Consider the following 12,357-nt stretch of genomic DNA (forward strand, 5'->3'; position numbering starts at 1 on the left):
CATTTTACATATGAATCAATAAAATGGCTTCAAACTGCATGTTTGCATTGTTACACTTTGAGATTCTGATAATTCATTATCACGGTAAAGATCTTCTCAGTTTGAGTGCTGAACTATAAGTCACTAAAATATCAATAAAGCAAGTACCACTCTGCCAGAGGTGCTGCAGGTTATTTGCTTTATTTACATGTTTTTTCTGCCTTGAAATTTATCTAAATTTGATCAAACCTCACGTGAAAATTTGCTTCAGTCAACTGGATTACCGAAGGAAGAGGTAAATTTATTTCAGTTACTAAAGCATATTTTCATAGTGGCTGCCACGAACATTTGTATTGTGGTGTCAAGAGCAAACAGGGACAGACAAACAACATAAGAAGCGATTGGGTAATATTCATTTAATCAAACAGAAAAGTGCATGGCACTGTAGACAGACAAAACAGACAAATAGTTAAGTCCTGATTGAGTGCAAAGTACACGGAGTGCTTTGTGGGAGGTTACAGTCAGACAAAAGAGCCCAACAATGTGCACACACACTGTGGGTTGCACGTTCACAAACAACGATACATAAATGGACAGAAAATGTATACAGCAACCTTATATATTGTCACTGATGTGTCTGGTAGATTACATGCATTTAAGCTCCTCTTAAACCCCCACAGTGAACATCCATGTTGAGCAATACGCCTCTGTATGAATGCAGTTAATGTGAATTAAAGAACTACATGCTTGTTATCAATGTTTAAAGACATTGGCATATTTGTAATTATGAACTACTTAGTTTAGCACCTCAATTATTGTCATGCAAACAGAGGACTTGGTACAGCAGCAGAAGCATATTATTTTAGCAAATATTTTATTCCCAAAACAACACATTGTAATAGTATCATTGTGTTAATACATAAACCAGTAATAAAATCTGCCTCTCCTAGTGTTTTCTCTTATATGATGGATTGTGGGCCTTAAATAAATGTAGGTGCTACTATGAACCACGCTCTATCTTTGGACGAACACGTAAAGTGCTGAGAAACATTGCAAAGCTCAGGCCCATTGTGTCTCAAGTGAGGATGAAAAAGTGAATTCATGCTTTTTATATTGTTCCATGTTGACTATTGCATCTTCCCCCTTACCTGCCTTGGCAAATTATCCCTGGATCATGTGCAAGTGGTCCAAATATCTGCTTGTCCAGGTTCTCCAAAAGATCTCTGGTGGAACCCTTTCAAAATTCTCTTCACTGGCTTCCCATTGAATTCAGTTTCCAATTCAGTGTTCATGCGATCCCCCTGTAGAGTTGTCTATGGTCTACATCGCTGCAGCCCTGTTATCAGCAGGTCTGTACGGTTTGTTTCTGAAATCTTGAAAAGAGGTCTAAAACTGAAGGAAACTGCAATTTTGAGGGTGTGGCTCCTAAACTCACTCCTAAAGGATTAGAGATCTGTGGACAACTTCGAAAAATAGCTCAAGACCTAATTCGCTTTGTAAATTTAATTTGATTTATCCACGCTTAATGTCTATATCTATGTCCATTTTCAAATCCTCTGTGATGCAAAGGTTATGTAAATAAAGAACTCACTCTGTAACCTTACGTCCAATATTATACCGTTTTTAGATGGCAGCCACAGTTAAAAACTAGGTACATAAGTACATAAGCGGGTGTCGGTTAACAAGCTGCACAGCACAAGTGATTCTTATTGCAAACACTATCAATGCTGCCAAAGTGCCTTCAAGCAAGTGACCAGCTAAACACTTGTCACTAAACTTGAATCAACAGTCCTCACATGATCAACAGTATCAGTAGTATAACAAGAATTGCACTGGTGCAGTTGAGAGGTGCATCACCAAACTGCCTCAGGGACGATAGGAGACATGTGGGTGACCCCAGGCCTGTTCCTGAAGCCGTTAGAGGGGTGACGAGCTTTGATCAGATCTACTCAAGATCAAATAACATTAAGTACAGCACCATAACCATAAGGTAGGGGAGAGCGCGGTAATGTGAGACATTTTTTACATTTGCTCCCCTCTAGGCGGGCTTAACTGATATATCAGTAAAATTTACACATTTCCCATTAATTCAGGATGTTTTCTAGCAATGGAAATGATCAGAATGTATTCAGGACAAAGGGCAGTAAAAATGTGATTTTCTAAAAAGCGGTCTTGTATCTCACTTTACCCCAGCCTAGGGGTAAAGTGAGACAGACCAGAGAAATCAAGGGGGTAAAGTACTTACTTTTTCCACTTTAAAACTACCATAACAACACATGTTGTAATAGTTAAAATCCTGACAGCTAGATTGACAACCACACATTCCAAAATAATATCGGACTAGTAACAGAATCATGGGGATTGGTCAATTAGGCACATTTATGATTATTATGACTCATGTGATCTCTTGCACACCCTAGCCTACCTGCACATTGTTTCTCTCTCCAATTGGCAGGGACAGGGATATTGTTTTTCTCTGCGTATTCAAATGCCAGTTCACGGCACTTAACTGGAGCAAGGCCATGGAACTGGTCACTTAAGCCTGAAACATGCTTCTGCGTTTTCACGGGCCCGTAAGCGCAAGAGCCCTTCCGGGTCCCTTACGTGCTTATGTATCCCTCCTTACGTGCTGACGGGTGTCGACCCCCTTTTCTAAAATTTACGGCAAAGCTCCGCAAGCTCACTCAGCCCGCAAGGCTGTGATTGGTCTGGTCTACATCCCTTCTGGAGCTGCATTTCCGGTTTCATGCCCCATAATACCGGCAGAAATCACGGAAGATTTAGAAGAACGAATATGGACCAAATAGAAGAGCACTTGGCAGAAGATATCCGATAGTATGATCACTTGTATAACCTGTCACTGACTGGCGGATTTGTCCGCCAGAAAAAGGCTACGAGGAGCCGCAGTGGCTATGTAAATAAACAATCGACGAAGAAGAAAGAAGGCGTCTCTAAGGTCGTCTTCGACAAAAAGCATTACTCCGCCTAGTGTTGTGGCGCGGAATTGCTTTGTAAGACGCGCAACGGTTGGGGAAGCATGAATGAAAACGAGTCTTGCAGACGCAGTCGCAGAAGCATGTTTCAGGCTTTAGTTGTTTCAAGTGTTTGGCAAGCTCATCCTCCATCTCGTCTGTGAATACTCTCTTTACCTCAGCTACTGCACCCCAGGCCACTGATTTTACTTTCCCTTTCTCTTTTTTCTTTATGAATCTTTTGAGGGTTGTCTTGTCAATATTTCTATCCCTTCCAGCTTTTCTTAAGGACTCCTTTCCTTGCATTACCTCAGCGCCTGCTCTCTCCATCTCTGCGAGGGGTGTTTGGCCCAAGGTTGTCTCCCTGTTGTAGTTTCTTGGCATGATGGCTTTTCTACAATGTTTATGACATTAAAAATAAAACATATGTAATGTAATATTACACTAAAATATGTTTAAGACTAAACTTAACTTGTATTTCATGTCTCACTTTACCCCACAGCATTTGTCTCACTTTACCCCACAACCCCAATTTTAGAAAAAACTAAATCTCTTAGCAATTCAGGCTAATCTTCAGCTAGCATCAATCACATGGTTTATATGTTGGAAGTCCATCAACATGCAGAGATGGGCAGTATTTCAATTATTTGAAATACGTATTTCAAGTACTTTTAGTATTTTGTAATTTGTATTTGATAGTGCCGATAAAAATCAAATGTAGTATGAAAAATACTTTAGAGTGGAGTAATTTAGTATTTTAAATATTCAAAATACTTTCTCCACTAATCAAAAAGCCAGCACGAGTTCAGTCTTCAGATCTTCAAGTGCAGCAGATTGTCTTTCAAGGTAAATATTTTATCTGAGTGTGACAGATGTCAGCTAGCTGGTATGTATAACTTATGTCAGGGTCTGGCTACATTATATAGCCTATTGTATATACATGGTGATGGTTTTAATATCAAACTAGCGATAGATGCTAACATGCTAATGACGCTAGCATGCTGGCTATGCTAGTGCATACTAGTGTTTAGCAAGTTAATTTATCAGTTGAGTAGCTAGCTATAGGAAGAGGGAGATAAGAGCTTGTATGATCATGATAACCTTATCTAGAGACGTCTGACCATCTAATCTTGCAATGTATTATAAGTTTTGCTTTGTCTTCTCAATGTGAATGTCATAATGCCATATCAATGGTTGGGTCTCAAGAACCAAAATGGAAGGATTATTATGTCATAAATATGTCAGTGTGAATATTACACTTAACACTGTAATATATAACTATGGCCTACCATGCCACTGGCCAATGTAAGAGAGAAATTAGTAGGCTACCATGCCACTGGCCAACGTTCAGTAAAAGAGAAGTAAGTAGGCTACTCACTTGTTTAGTTATTTTTCTGTGCAGAACTTTATGTACAGTAATTTATTTAGTCTATTTACCTGTGTAAAACTGGTTTTAATTCTATATTTTGCTTTGATAGTATACATAGGCCTAATGTGTGATGCTATTCATATGTGATGAATAATTGTTTTTGGGCTGTTTACCCATTAATATATATATATATATATACAGTGGTGGCCAAAATTATTAGAACACCTTTAGGATCTCACAAAATTGACTTTTTTTTGCCTCCAAATCATGATTTAATGTCATAATGTTCATGAAACATGCAGATGGTTGCTCTGAGCACAAACAAATAACAGATGAAGTGAGTCCTACTGATTTTATTCACTTTTATCTTTAATATTTGGTACGTCCACCTTTTGGAGCAATTTCAGCAGCACATCTCTCTGGCATAGTGTCAATATATTTCCTAAGAACTTCAACCCTAATTTTATCCCATGCCTTCTGCAACTCAAGCCAAAGGCTTTCCTTTGAATGTACAATAGATCTGTTCAGTTTATCATGTTTTGGAGGCAAAAAAAAAGATACATTTTGTCAGATCCTAATGGTGTTATAATATTTTTGGCCACCACTGTATATATATATACATAATCAATTAAGTTGTCTTTTATTAGCTCTGCTTTTTTACACTGACATTCCGTGACTGTTCTTCCTTTTTGTGGGGTTCACCAGAGCTTTGTGTAAATTATACAGCCCAAACCTGAATGCTCTGCTATACCAAATTGTGAGAAAACAGAAAATCCAGAAAAAGTATTTCCTATATTTCAATTACAAAATACATGTATTGTATTTTGTACATGTATTGTATTTTGTTACATTTTCTGCCACCAGTATTTTGTATTTTATTTTGATACATTTATTTGAGGGGTATTTTGTATTTTGTATCAAAATACATTTTGATGTATTTTTGTCAACATGTATGATATAAGTTTTTCTATCTGATTCAACAGTTGATTAAGTTCAAAGCATGACATGCAAAAACACATTTTTGTAAAAAAACATAATTACCACAGCACCGGCACCAACTTCTCCTTCATGGTAAGGGGGGAATGGGAGGGGCTGGAAAACATAATGGTCACATGACCACAAATGTGTACCGTTGCCTAGATACAGGGGGTGTCTCACATTACACAATGTCTCACATTACCCCGCTCTCCCCTACTGGTGTACACTGACAATGTACTGCACTGTTTTTTATGGTACAGGTACAAATAGTTCAAATACTGGGGAAGTATCTCTTAAATATGACAACCTACTCATTTGTATTGTTTGTGTGTGTGAATGTGCGTGTGTGTGTGTGTGTGTGTGTTTGTATCGGGAGGGGGGTGTATTTGTTCCCTGCTGGTTAACCATATCTCTCCAACAACAGAGGCATCATGGGTATATTGCCAAACCTTTTTTCAATGCCGGCTTGTGTTATTTACATTCTTTGCAGAGAAAACTTATTGTCACGCAATTGTCTAAAAAATAAATCAGTATTCTTCATTCTTTTAAGAACTTAAATTACAAAATAAAACAGGGGAACATATTTCCCAATTCTAGTTAAGCTGTACTTGTATATACACCGTGTAAATCATATCCTCTTATGATCACTGCTGTGTTTTGTGTGGGCGTCTCTCAGCACCCAGGCACCTCACCCCCTCCAGCAGCATGGGAGTCCCATGATGTGGGTCTGGAGAGAGGAAGACAAAAGGATGAGGGCAAAGGAGATAGTGAGATTTATGCAGACAAAGTCCTGGTATTACATTCAGGAGTCTGATCTAGTCAGAGCTGAGTCTTTATCTGTTACTTTTCAGGAAATTCCAATTTCAGTTTTGTTTGTATAGCGTCAAATCATAAGTCAAATAATAGGGAATTACTTCACCACTGACTTCAGACCAGGTATTTGTTAGTCAAATATTTCAATACAGCGAGGCACCAACAATGCATCTGACCACAACTCATTTAAGTTGTGAAAGATGAGATGAAATGAGTGTATACCTCTACCCACAAAAGTCCCCTTATGAAATCATATTTTAAGAAGATGGATGGATGGATGGATGGATGGATTCACTTTATTGTCATTACACAGAGTACAGGTACAGAGGCAATGAAATGGAAAGAAGGTTGAAAGATTACAGCATAACATGAGGGGAGGGAGGAGAGAAAATTCTACCCCCCAGACTATGCTCCTAGAGGAATATAGTGTGGGAACAGGAAAAAAAACACCTAAGCACATACATTTTAAACATGACTTGCAACAGGGAGGGGGGAGGGGGGATGGAGGTAAGCCAGTGACTGGGTGTTCTGAGCCCAGCCAGTTTGAGGATGGATGCCAGCACAGACAAGCAGCCATCCGATCCTGCAGCCTCGAGGCGCTGGTCACAGACCCGCCTGTCAAACTGGGAGGACGAAGCAGGCGAAGGCGTGGGATGGGGGGTTCGGGGGATGCATATCTGTGTGTAATATGTACGTGTGTATGTATGTAAAGTTTGTGTATAAGTAGGCCTGGGTCGTCGCCTTCCCCTAGGCCACAATCAGACAGATTCTCAGTTCGCAAGATTGTCGTTGCCATGGAGACAGCCTTGATAGGGTCCTAGACAGGGACAACAATCCACAGGTGTCTGTGGGAAGGGGGAAGGGAATGCAAGAGAGTCTCACTGCAGCGCTCTTCAGGGGAGTTGTTGTTCCAGCAACGGCCTTGGCCAGGCCCGTGCTGGTTGGGGGGGCCGGAAGCAGATAAGACACGATTGGGATTGTTTGGGCTTGCAAGTAGATGTTAAGATAATAGTTAATCTGATATTTATTTTTATCTGTACCAAACTGCAAACACGCACAGATATCAGTCCCCTAAATTCTTCAATGAGATCCATGAATTATTCAATAAAGAGAAATCATTGAGAAATGTTAAGGAAAATGAATAAAATGTCAAATTTGACCCATTCTGCATCCTCTACCTAACAATCAAACTCAGATGAAGACATGACCTGCTTGGCGGAGGTAACTATACAGGGCCCTACACTGTCCAATTCAGCAGTTAACTCTTCAGGTGTAGGTAAGGGTGGTGGAGAGAAGTCCTCAACAGCAGAGAGCAGGCTGCCATCAGGATTTTCCACATTGAGATGATAGTTACTGTCAATTCTCAATCAATATCTGATCAATATCCACAACAACTCCCTCCATAGCATCATGTTTTTAAGAGACAAATATAGCACCCCGACATCCATTTGAAAGGGGGCTGAACAGGAAACTGACAACTGTGCTTTGCTTTAAAAGTAGGCTTGTTAGGCTGGTCTAGAACTTTTTTCCTATTTAGATACATGTGTAATACTCAGTATGCTGATGCTTTTGTTTACAGGCTATTGGTGTGACTATGGCAAATAAAAATGAAATAAAGTCACAATACCTGCTCATAACTTTGATTCAGTGTGACATTGGGATTGGATGTGTGTGTGTGTGTGTGCGTGCGTGCGTGCGTGCGTGCGTGTGTGTGCTAGTACCTACCGATGATTCTGGCCTGGAGTCTGACCTTCAGACTAAAGGCTTTTCGCCCTCTGGTAACCAGATTCACCTCTTCCTGCAGAACCCCCTCCTGGTGAGTCCTGTACTCACATGTTACCTTTACTCCTGAAACAGATGGATCATCAGTTTCTAAACAAACATTCTCCCGCACATTTCTTTCTATATTAATATAAATCACTCAAATTAGTATTTTTATTTTAACAACTCAATTTTCACATGTTATCATGTTCTGATGAAGTTTGGCTTTAATTAGTTATTGGATGATTAAAAATAATTGACAGCTGAAACTGAATCGCCAATACCATAATAATGGTGGGCCCCCCTACTCTACAGACTCCAAATCACATGACCAAGATGGCGGCCCCCTATCACAGATATTTTGGGTTAATATTTTTGGCTTGTGGAGAAGCTTTAATGGACTTTTATATTGGTTCACAGTTTAGACGTCTCTCATGGGATGAGTTGCTAGTGATGAAAGAAACTCTGTAATGGAAAGGCCACACAGGTGCTAGTGGAAGCCAAAGGCTCCTTGCTCCCTTCAGGATGTAGTATCTTCATTTTCCTGCTTTAATTTCTTCATTTTATAGCTGCAGTTACCAACAATATGGTGGTGATTCATCCAAAAGCAGTGGCGTCCAACTGGATTCATTATTACTATGCACTTACCCTTCAGTGAGGAGTTGATGTGATGGACACGGAGGCTGGAAGACTTCCGGGTCGGAGAAGAGGTTGGGAGACATAGGAGCTCTTTGCCCAGTGTGGGTACATCTGGAACACTGAAGACAATCTCATAACAGTGGTGGCTCTTCAGAAAACCAGCCTGGAAAAGGAACAGCGGGGTTTAGGCCAATGTAATATTTATAATATAATATCACTGAAGAGCTGGGGTTTTTTGTGTAGTGAATGGCAGTTGCCGCAGCAGGAGCAGCTTTGAAATTGTTAAGGTAAATTAAAACCATTGTTAACTGTCAAAACACTGCAGTACAGCTAAATTGTGTGTGTAACTTCCTAATAGCTACTAGATAATGACTTTAACATTTGCTCATCAATTCCTTACACCTACTTCCACATGTCCGTATATGGACATTCTAAATACTGATTACATGCAAAGATAACAAGTCAAAGCTGACATTGCTTGTAAACTACAATCTCTAACATTTGCAGGTTTTTGCTCAAACTGCTTGTAGGTTATATTGTTATGCAAAGCTCATGAAGTACATGCAATTAGGCAAAAAATAGGGCTCTAGCTGTACACAACAGCAAAGGTCATTGAATCCATGTGGCATCTATTGCACTTCTGTCCATCCTGGGAGTGGGATCCATCACAAATGGCTCTCTCTGAAGTTTCTACCTTTTATTTTCCCTGTTAATAGCTTTTTTTTGGTCGTTTTTCCTTACTCGTGTTGAGGGTTAAGGGCAGAGGATGTCACACCTTGTTAATCACTATGAGACAAATTGTGATTTGTGAATATGGGCTAAACAAATAAATTGTATTGATTGATTGAAGCCATGCAAACATAAGAGCCTGAGTGCAGCCTGACCACAATGAAAAAGGATGAATAAATCATTCAGGTTTATATTTCCTGTATATTCGAATTCTGTCCTCTGTTGGTTTATATGTAGATTTTTGAAAAACTCTGGATCCATCTTTATCTAACATTGAGCCCAGAATATCTGCCTTTTAATACTCTAGGCTAGACAACAATATCTTATTATCCTGGTTACACCCCTAATCTCTTCAGCTGATGAACCTCTAAAAGTGATTAAATCATGTGCTAAGAGTGCATGCACGACCAACCTTGACAAGGTAGATGCCATCCTTTTCTTGAATAGCAATGAGAGTGGAGAGGTTTGACTGGTCATCTCTGCGTGTTGGAGAGTCAGGAGGCCCGTTATCATCAGGGAAATGCACGCCAGCCACTTTGGACGTAGAGCCTAGTGGTGAGAAGGGAAATACAAACTTCAGCAACCAAGGTAGGCCCAACCTTGGTTGTAATTAACCACCAAATATTGATTAAACTTTTACTTAAAATGGCATAATTGGTGCCACATCACCAATGCATCTGTGCTGAAGTGGTCAATTCTCACTTAAAAATCTCTGGCATAAGCGCCTTCTGTATCTATGGGCATTTTGAATTTCTAAATATTACATTTCCTTCAGAGAAATTGTGGGTATATAGTAGGAACACTGGGAGATATAACAGTATCATAACATGAGCAGCACAGTTAGCTTTTGGTCCAGGACACAAATTGAGTTTACTTTAAAAATCAATGAGGAAAAGGTTTGTCTTCAAAATCAAGAGATGAATATTAGTGAAAATATATTGTTTGAATGAAACCGACTAAGAAGTTTAATACACCAAAATCAAGTGAAATATTTAAGGTGAGAAAAATGTGTGAAAAGAAAGTACATGCACATAGTGGTTCAGGCACTTCCTGGCATCCCCTGAGCTTGGCTTGTCAAAGATGTGGTGAAGCTGTTTAAGTGGCAACAGGGTCCTGGGAACTGCTGGATATGGAGGCTGTTCCATCATCACACATAGACTTAGTGATTTGAGGTGCTTGGCTTGTTTGACATGTTTTGTGGTGAGGATTTAAAACTGGCTGTACCAGGTTGTAAAGAAAATGAGATGCACTGCATACAAGTTGACTTTTCTACTGCAAACCTTTATCTTCAATGTCTAAAGTTTGACAGAAAAAAAGGAGTCTCCAAAGATTTCATTTCTACAGCCCTCATTCTTTTTCCTTTATATCATCACTGACCCATTGGAAAGTAGCCCAGCACAGTATAAAACATGAGGCCCACTGCCCCCTGCTGATTACAGACAGATAAAACAATATGAAGGACACAACTTGTGGAACTCACTCACAAACACACACACACACACACAGTGTCAAATTTACCTTTTCGTCCTGTTGCCATGGTTAAAGGGTTAGGAAGTGGATAGTGTCTGACAGTAGCCCGGTGTCATCACAGACCTGAGAAATATATAATATAGAATAGAGGCAGCAACAGAGAGGGAAACACACATATTACATGTTAGAGATTGTTTGATATAAAGTTGGCTTTGTGTTGCACAATGTGCTCAAGTGAAATCAACATCATCAGGCTTCAGATGTTTGTGTTGTCTTGGGCCTCACAAGATAAGCTGCAGTGTATATCAATCTCACATAACTTAATAATATATTGATCTTATATTTCACTCTCTGTCCACAACGTCCACGGCGTTAAAAGCTTTCTATGTGAAGAGCAGAATCTTGAATTCGATTCTGAATTTTACAGGAACGCAATGCAGAGAAGGTAAGATAAGAGTTATATGATCTCTCATTCTAGTTCCTGTCAGGACAGACAAGGGATACATCTCAGGTCATTTGGGCGCATTAAACATAGGCCAGGAGAACAGGCACTGCACAAGTCACAAGAATATTACAGAAAATAGAAAGTGTGTGAGTAGGTTGAAGGAATAGTTCGTAGATACAGACGTTTTGGTGAATAAAACGTTTTTGCCACTTTCAGTCAGAAACTGATCGATGGCTGAGGAAAGACCTTGTTATGTTTTTGGTCTCATCTAAAGTTATGTCACACATCATTATTGCCATCATCCCTCAAATAACTGAATCATAAGCATTAGGAAGTTGAGCAAACTTAAGAAAATCAACTGACCCATCGTGTTGAAGTCAACTGAGCCCTGAGCCTTTCTATTGCATTTGTGACAGGTTTGATTGATGATCATCAGATAACTACTTCTATACGGAGTTACATCATAATTACCGACATTGATATGTGTGTGTGTCTGTATTTGTGAATGTGTGCATGTGACTGTGCAGTTTGTGTAGTGTGTACATAATGTATACACAGATACACAGTGAGTCTATATAATCAAATATTCAGAGCCCTCTTCATGTTCTTTTGGTCCACACCTTTTCTTTCTCACTGCAGCTTTTTACAATGGGATACATAGAGAGTTGAGAGAATATTACAGATGGTCTTGTGTCATTTTTACTACAACAACTGCAAAACCTCACATTTAGATCAAACCCATTACAGTACCACAGACAGAAACCTTTGACAGACTGGACCAGACATAAACTGCTGCTGTGATAAAAAAAAAAATCAGATTCAGTGAAGTTAGGGCCCACTAACATCTTAACATTATCACATGATGAGGACAATGTCCCAGACGGGTACCCCCTCCTGACTGTAGGAACAGGAGGAGCAGACGCGGCCTGTCGGATCCGCTGGAGGAATGAACTTGAAACAGTTAAATCACAGATCCCACCCATTATCGTCCTCTGGTCGCTCTCCACTCCATCTGAATGGGCCCCTGATGCAACACTACAATAACATAACACAGCAGATACGTACCGTTCGGGGAGCGTGTGCGGTGTAACTCTATGTGCACGTTGACATGTTCTTTTTCCCTCCATGCACGCACACTGCGATCTGTCCTCAGAGGCGCAGCCCTGTTTTCCTCAGCGAGCAGCCAATGGTGTGCATCGTCA

The 12,357-nt window shown here is 39.9% G+C and overlaps 1 protein-coding gene across 1 annotated transcript; it reads right to left on the reverse strand.

Moving 5' to 3' along the window:
* Positions 1-99: 99 nt before the first annotated feature.
* On the reverse strand, positions 100-12,357 carry LOC133953929 (adipose-secreted signaling protein-like). Its single transcript, XM_062388109.1, has 6 exons — positions 12,221-12,357; positions 10,759-10,833; positions 9,653-9,789; positions 8,521-8,674; positions 7,837-7,959; positions 100-6,025 (listed from the first exon to the last, which is right to left on the reverse strand). Exons 2-6 carry the CDS (start codon positions 10,775-10,777, stop codon positions 5,943-5,945), a joined length of 516 nt encoding a protein of 171 aa, XP_062244093.1. The 5' UTR covers positions 10,778-10,833; positions 12,221-12,357; the 3' UTR covers positions 100-5,942.

This window comes from Platichthys flesus, chromosome 5 (assembly GCF_949316205.1).
Source record: "Platichthys flesus chromosome 5, fPlaFle2.1, whole genome shotgun sequence".
Taxonomy (NCBI): Eukaryota; Metazoa; Chordata; class Actinopteri; order Pleuronectiformes; family Pleuronectidae; genus Platichthys; species Platichthys flesus.

Bases quoted from the DNA above. Each gene is read 5' to 3' on its own strand.
- LOC133953929 (XM_062388109.1), bottom strand. The intron at 8,675-9,652 runs GTTGGTCGTGCA...TTCCTTTTCCAG, and splicing joins ATGGCATCTACCTTGTCAAG to GCTGGTTTTCTGAAGAGCCA. The intron at 7,960-8,520 runs GTAAGTGCATAG...CATCTGTTTCAG, and splicing joins CATCAACTCCTCACTGAAGG to GAGTAAAGGTAACATGTGAG.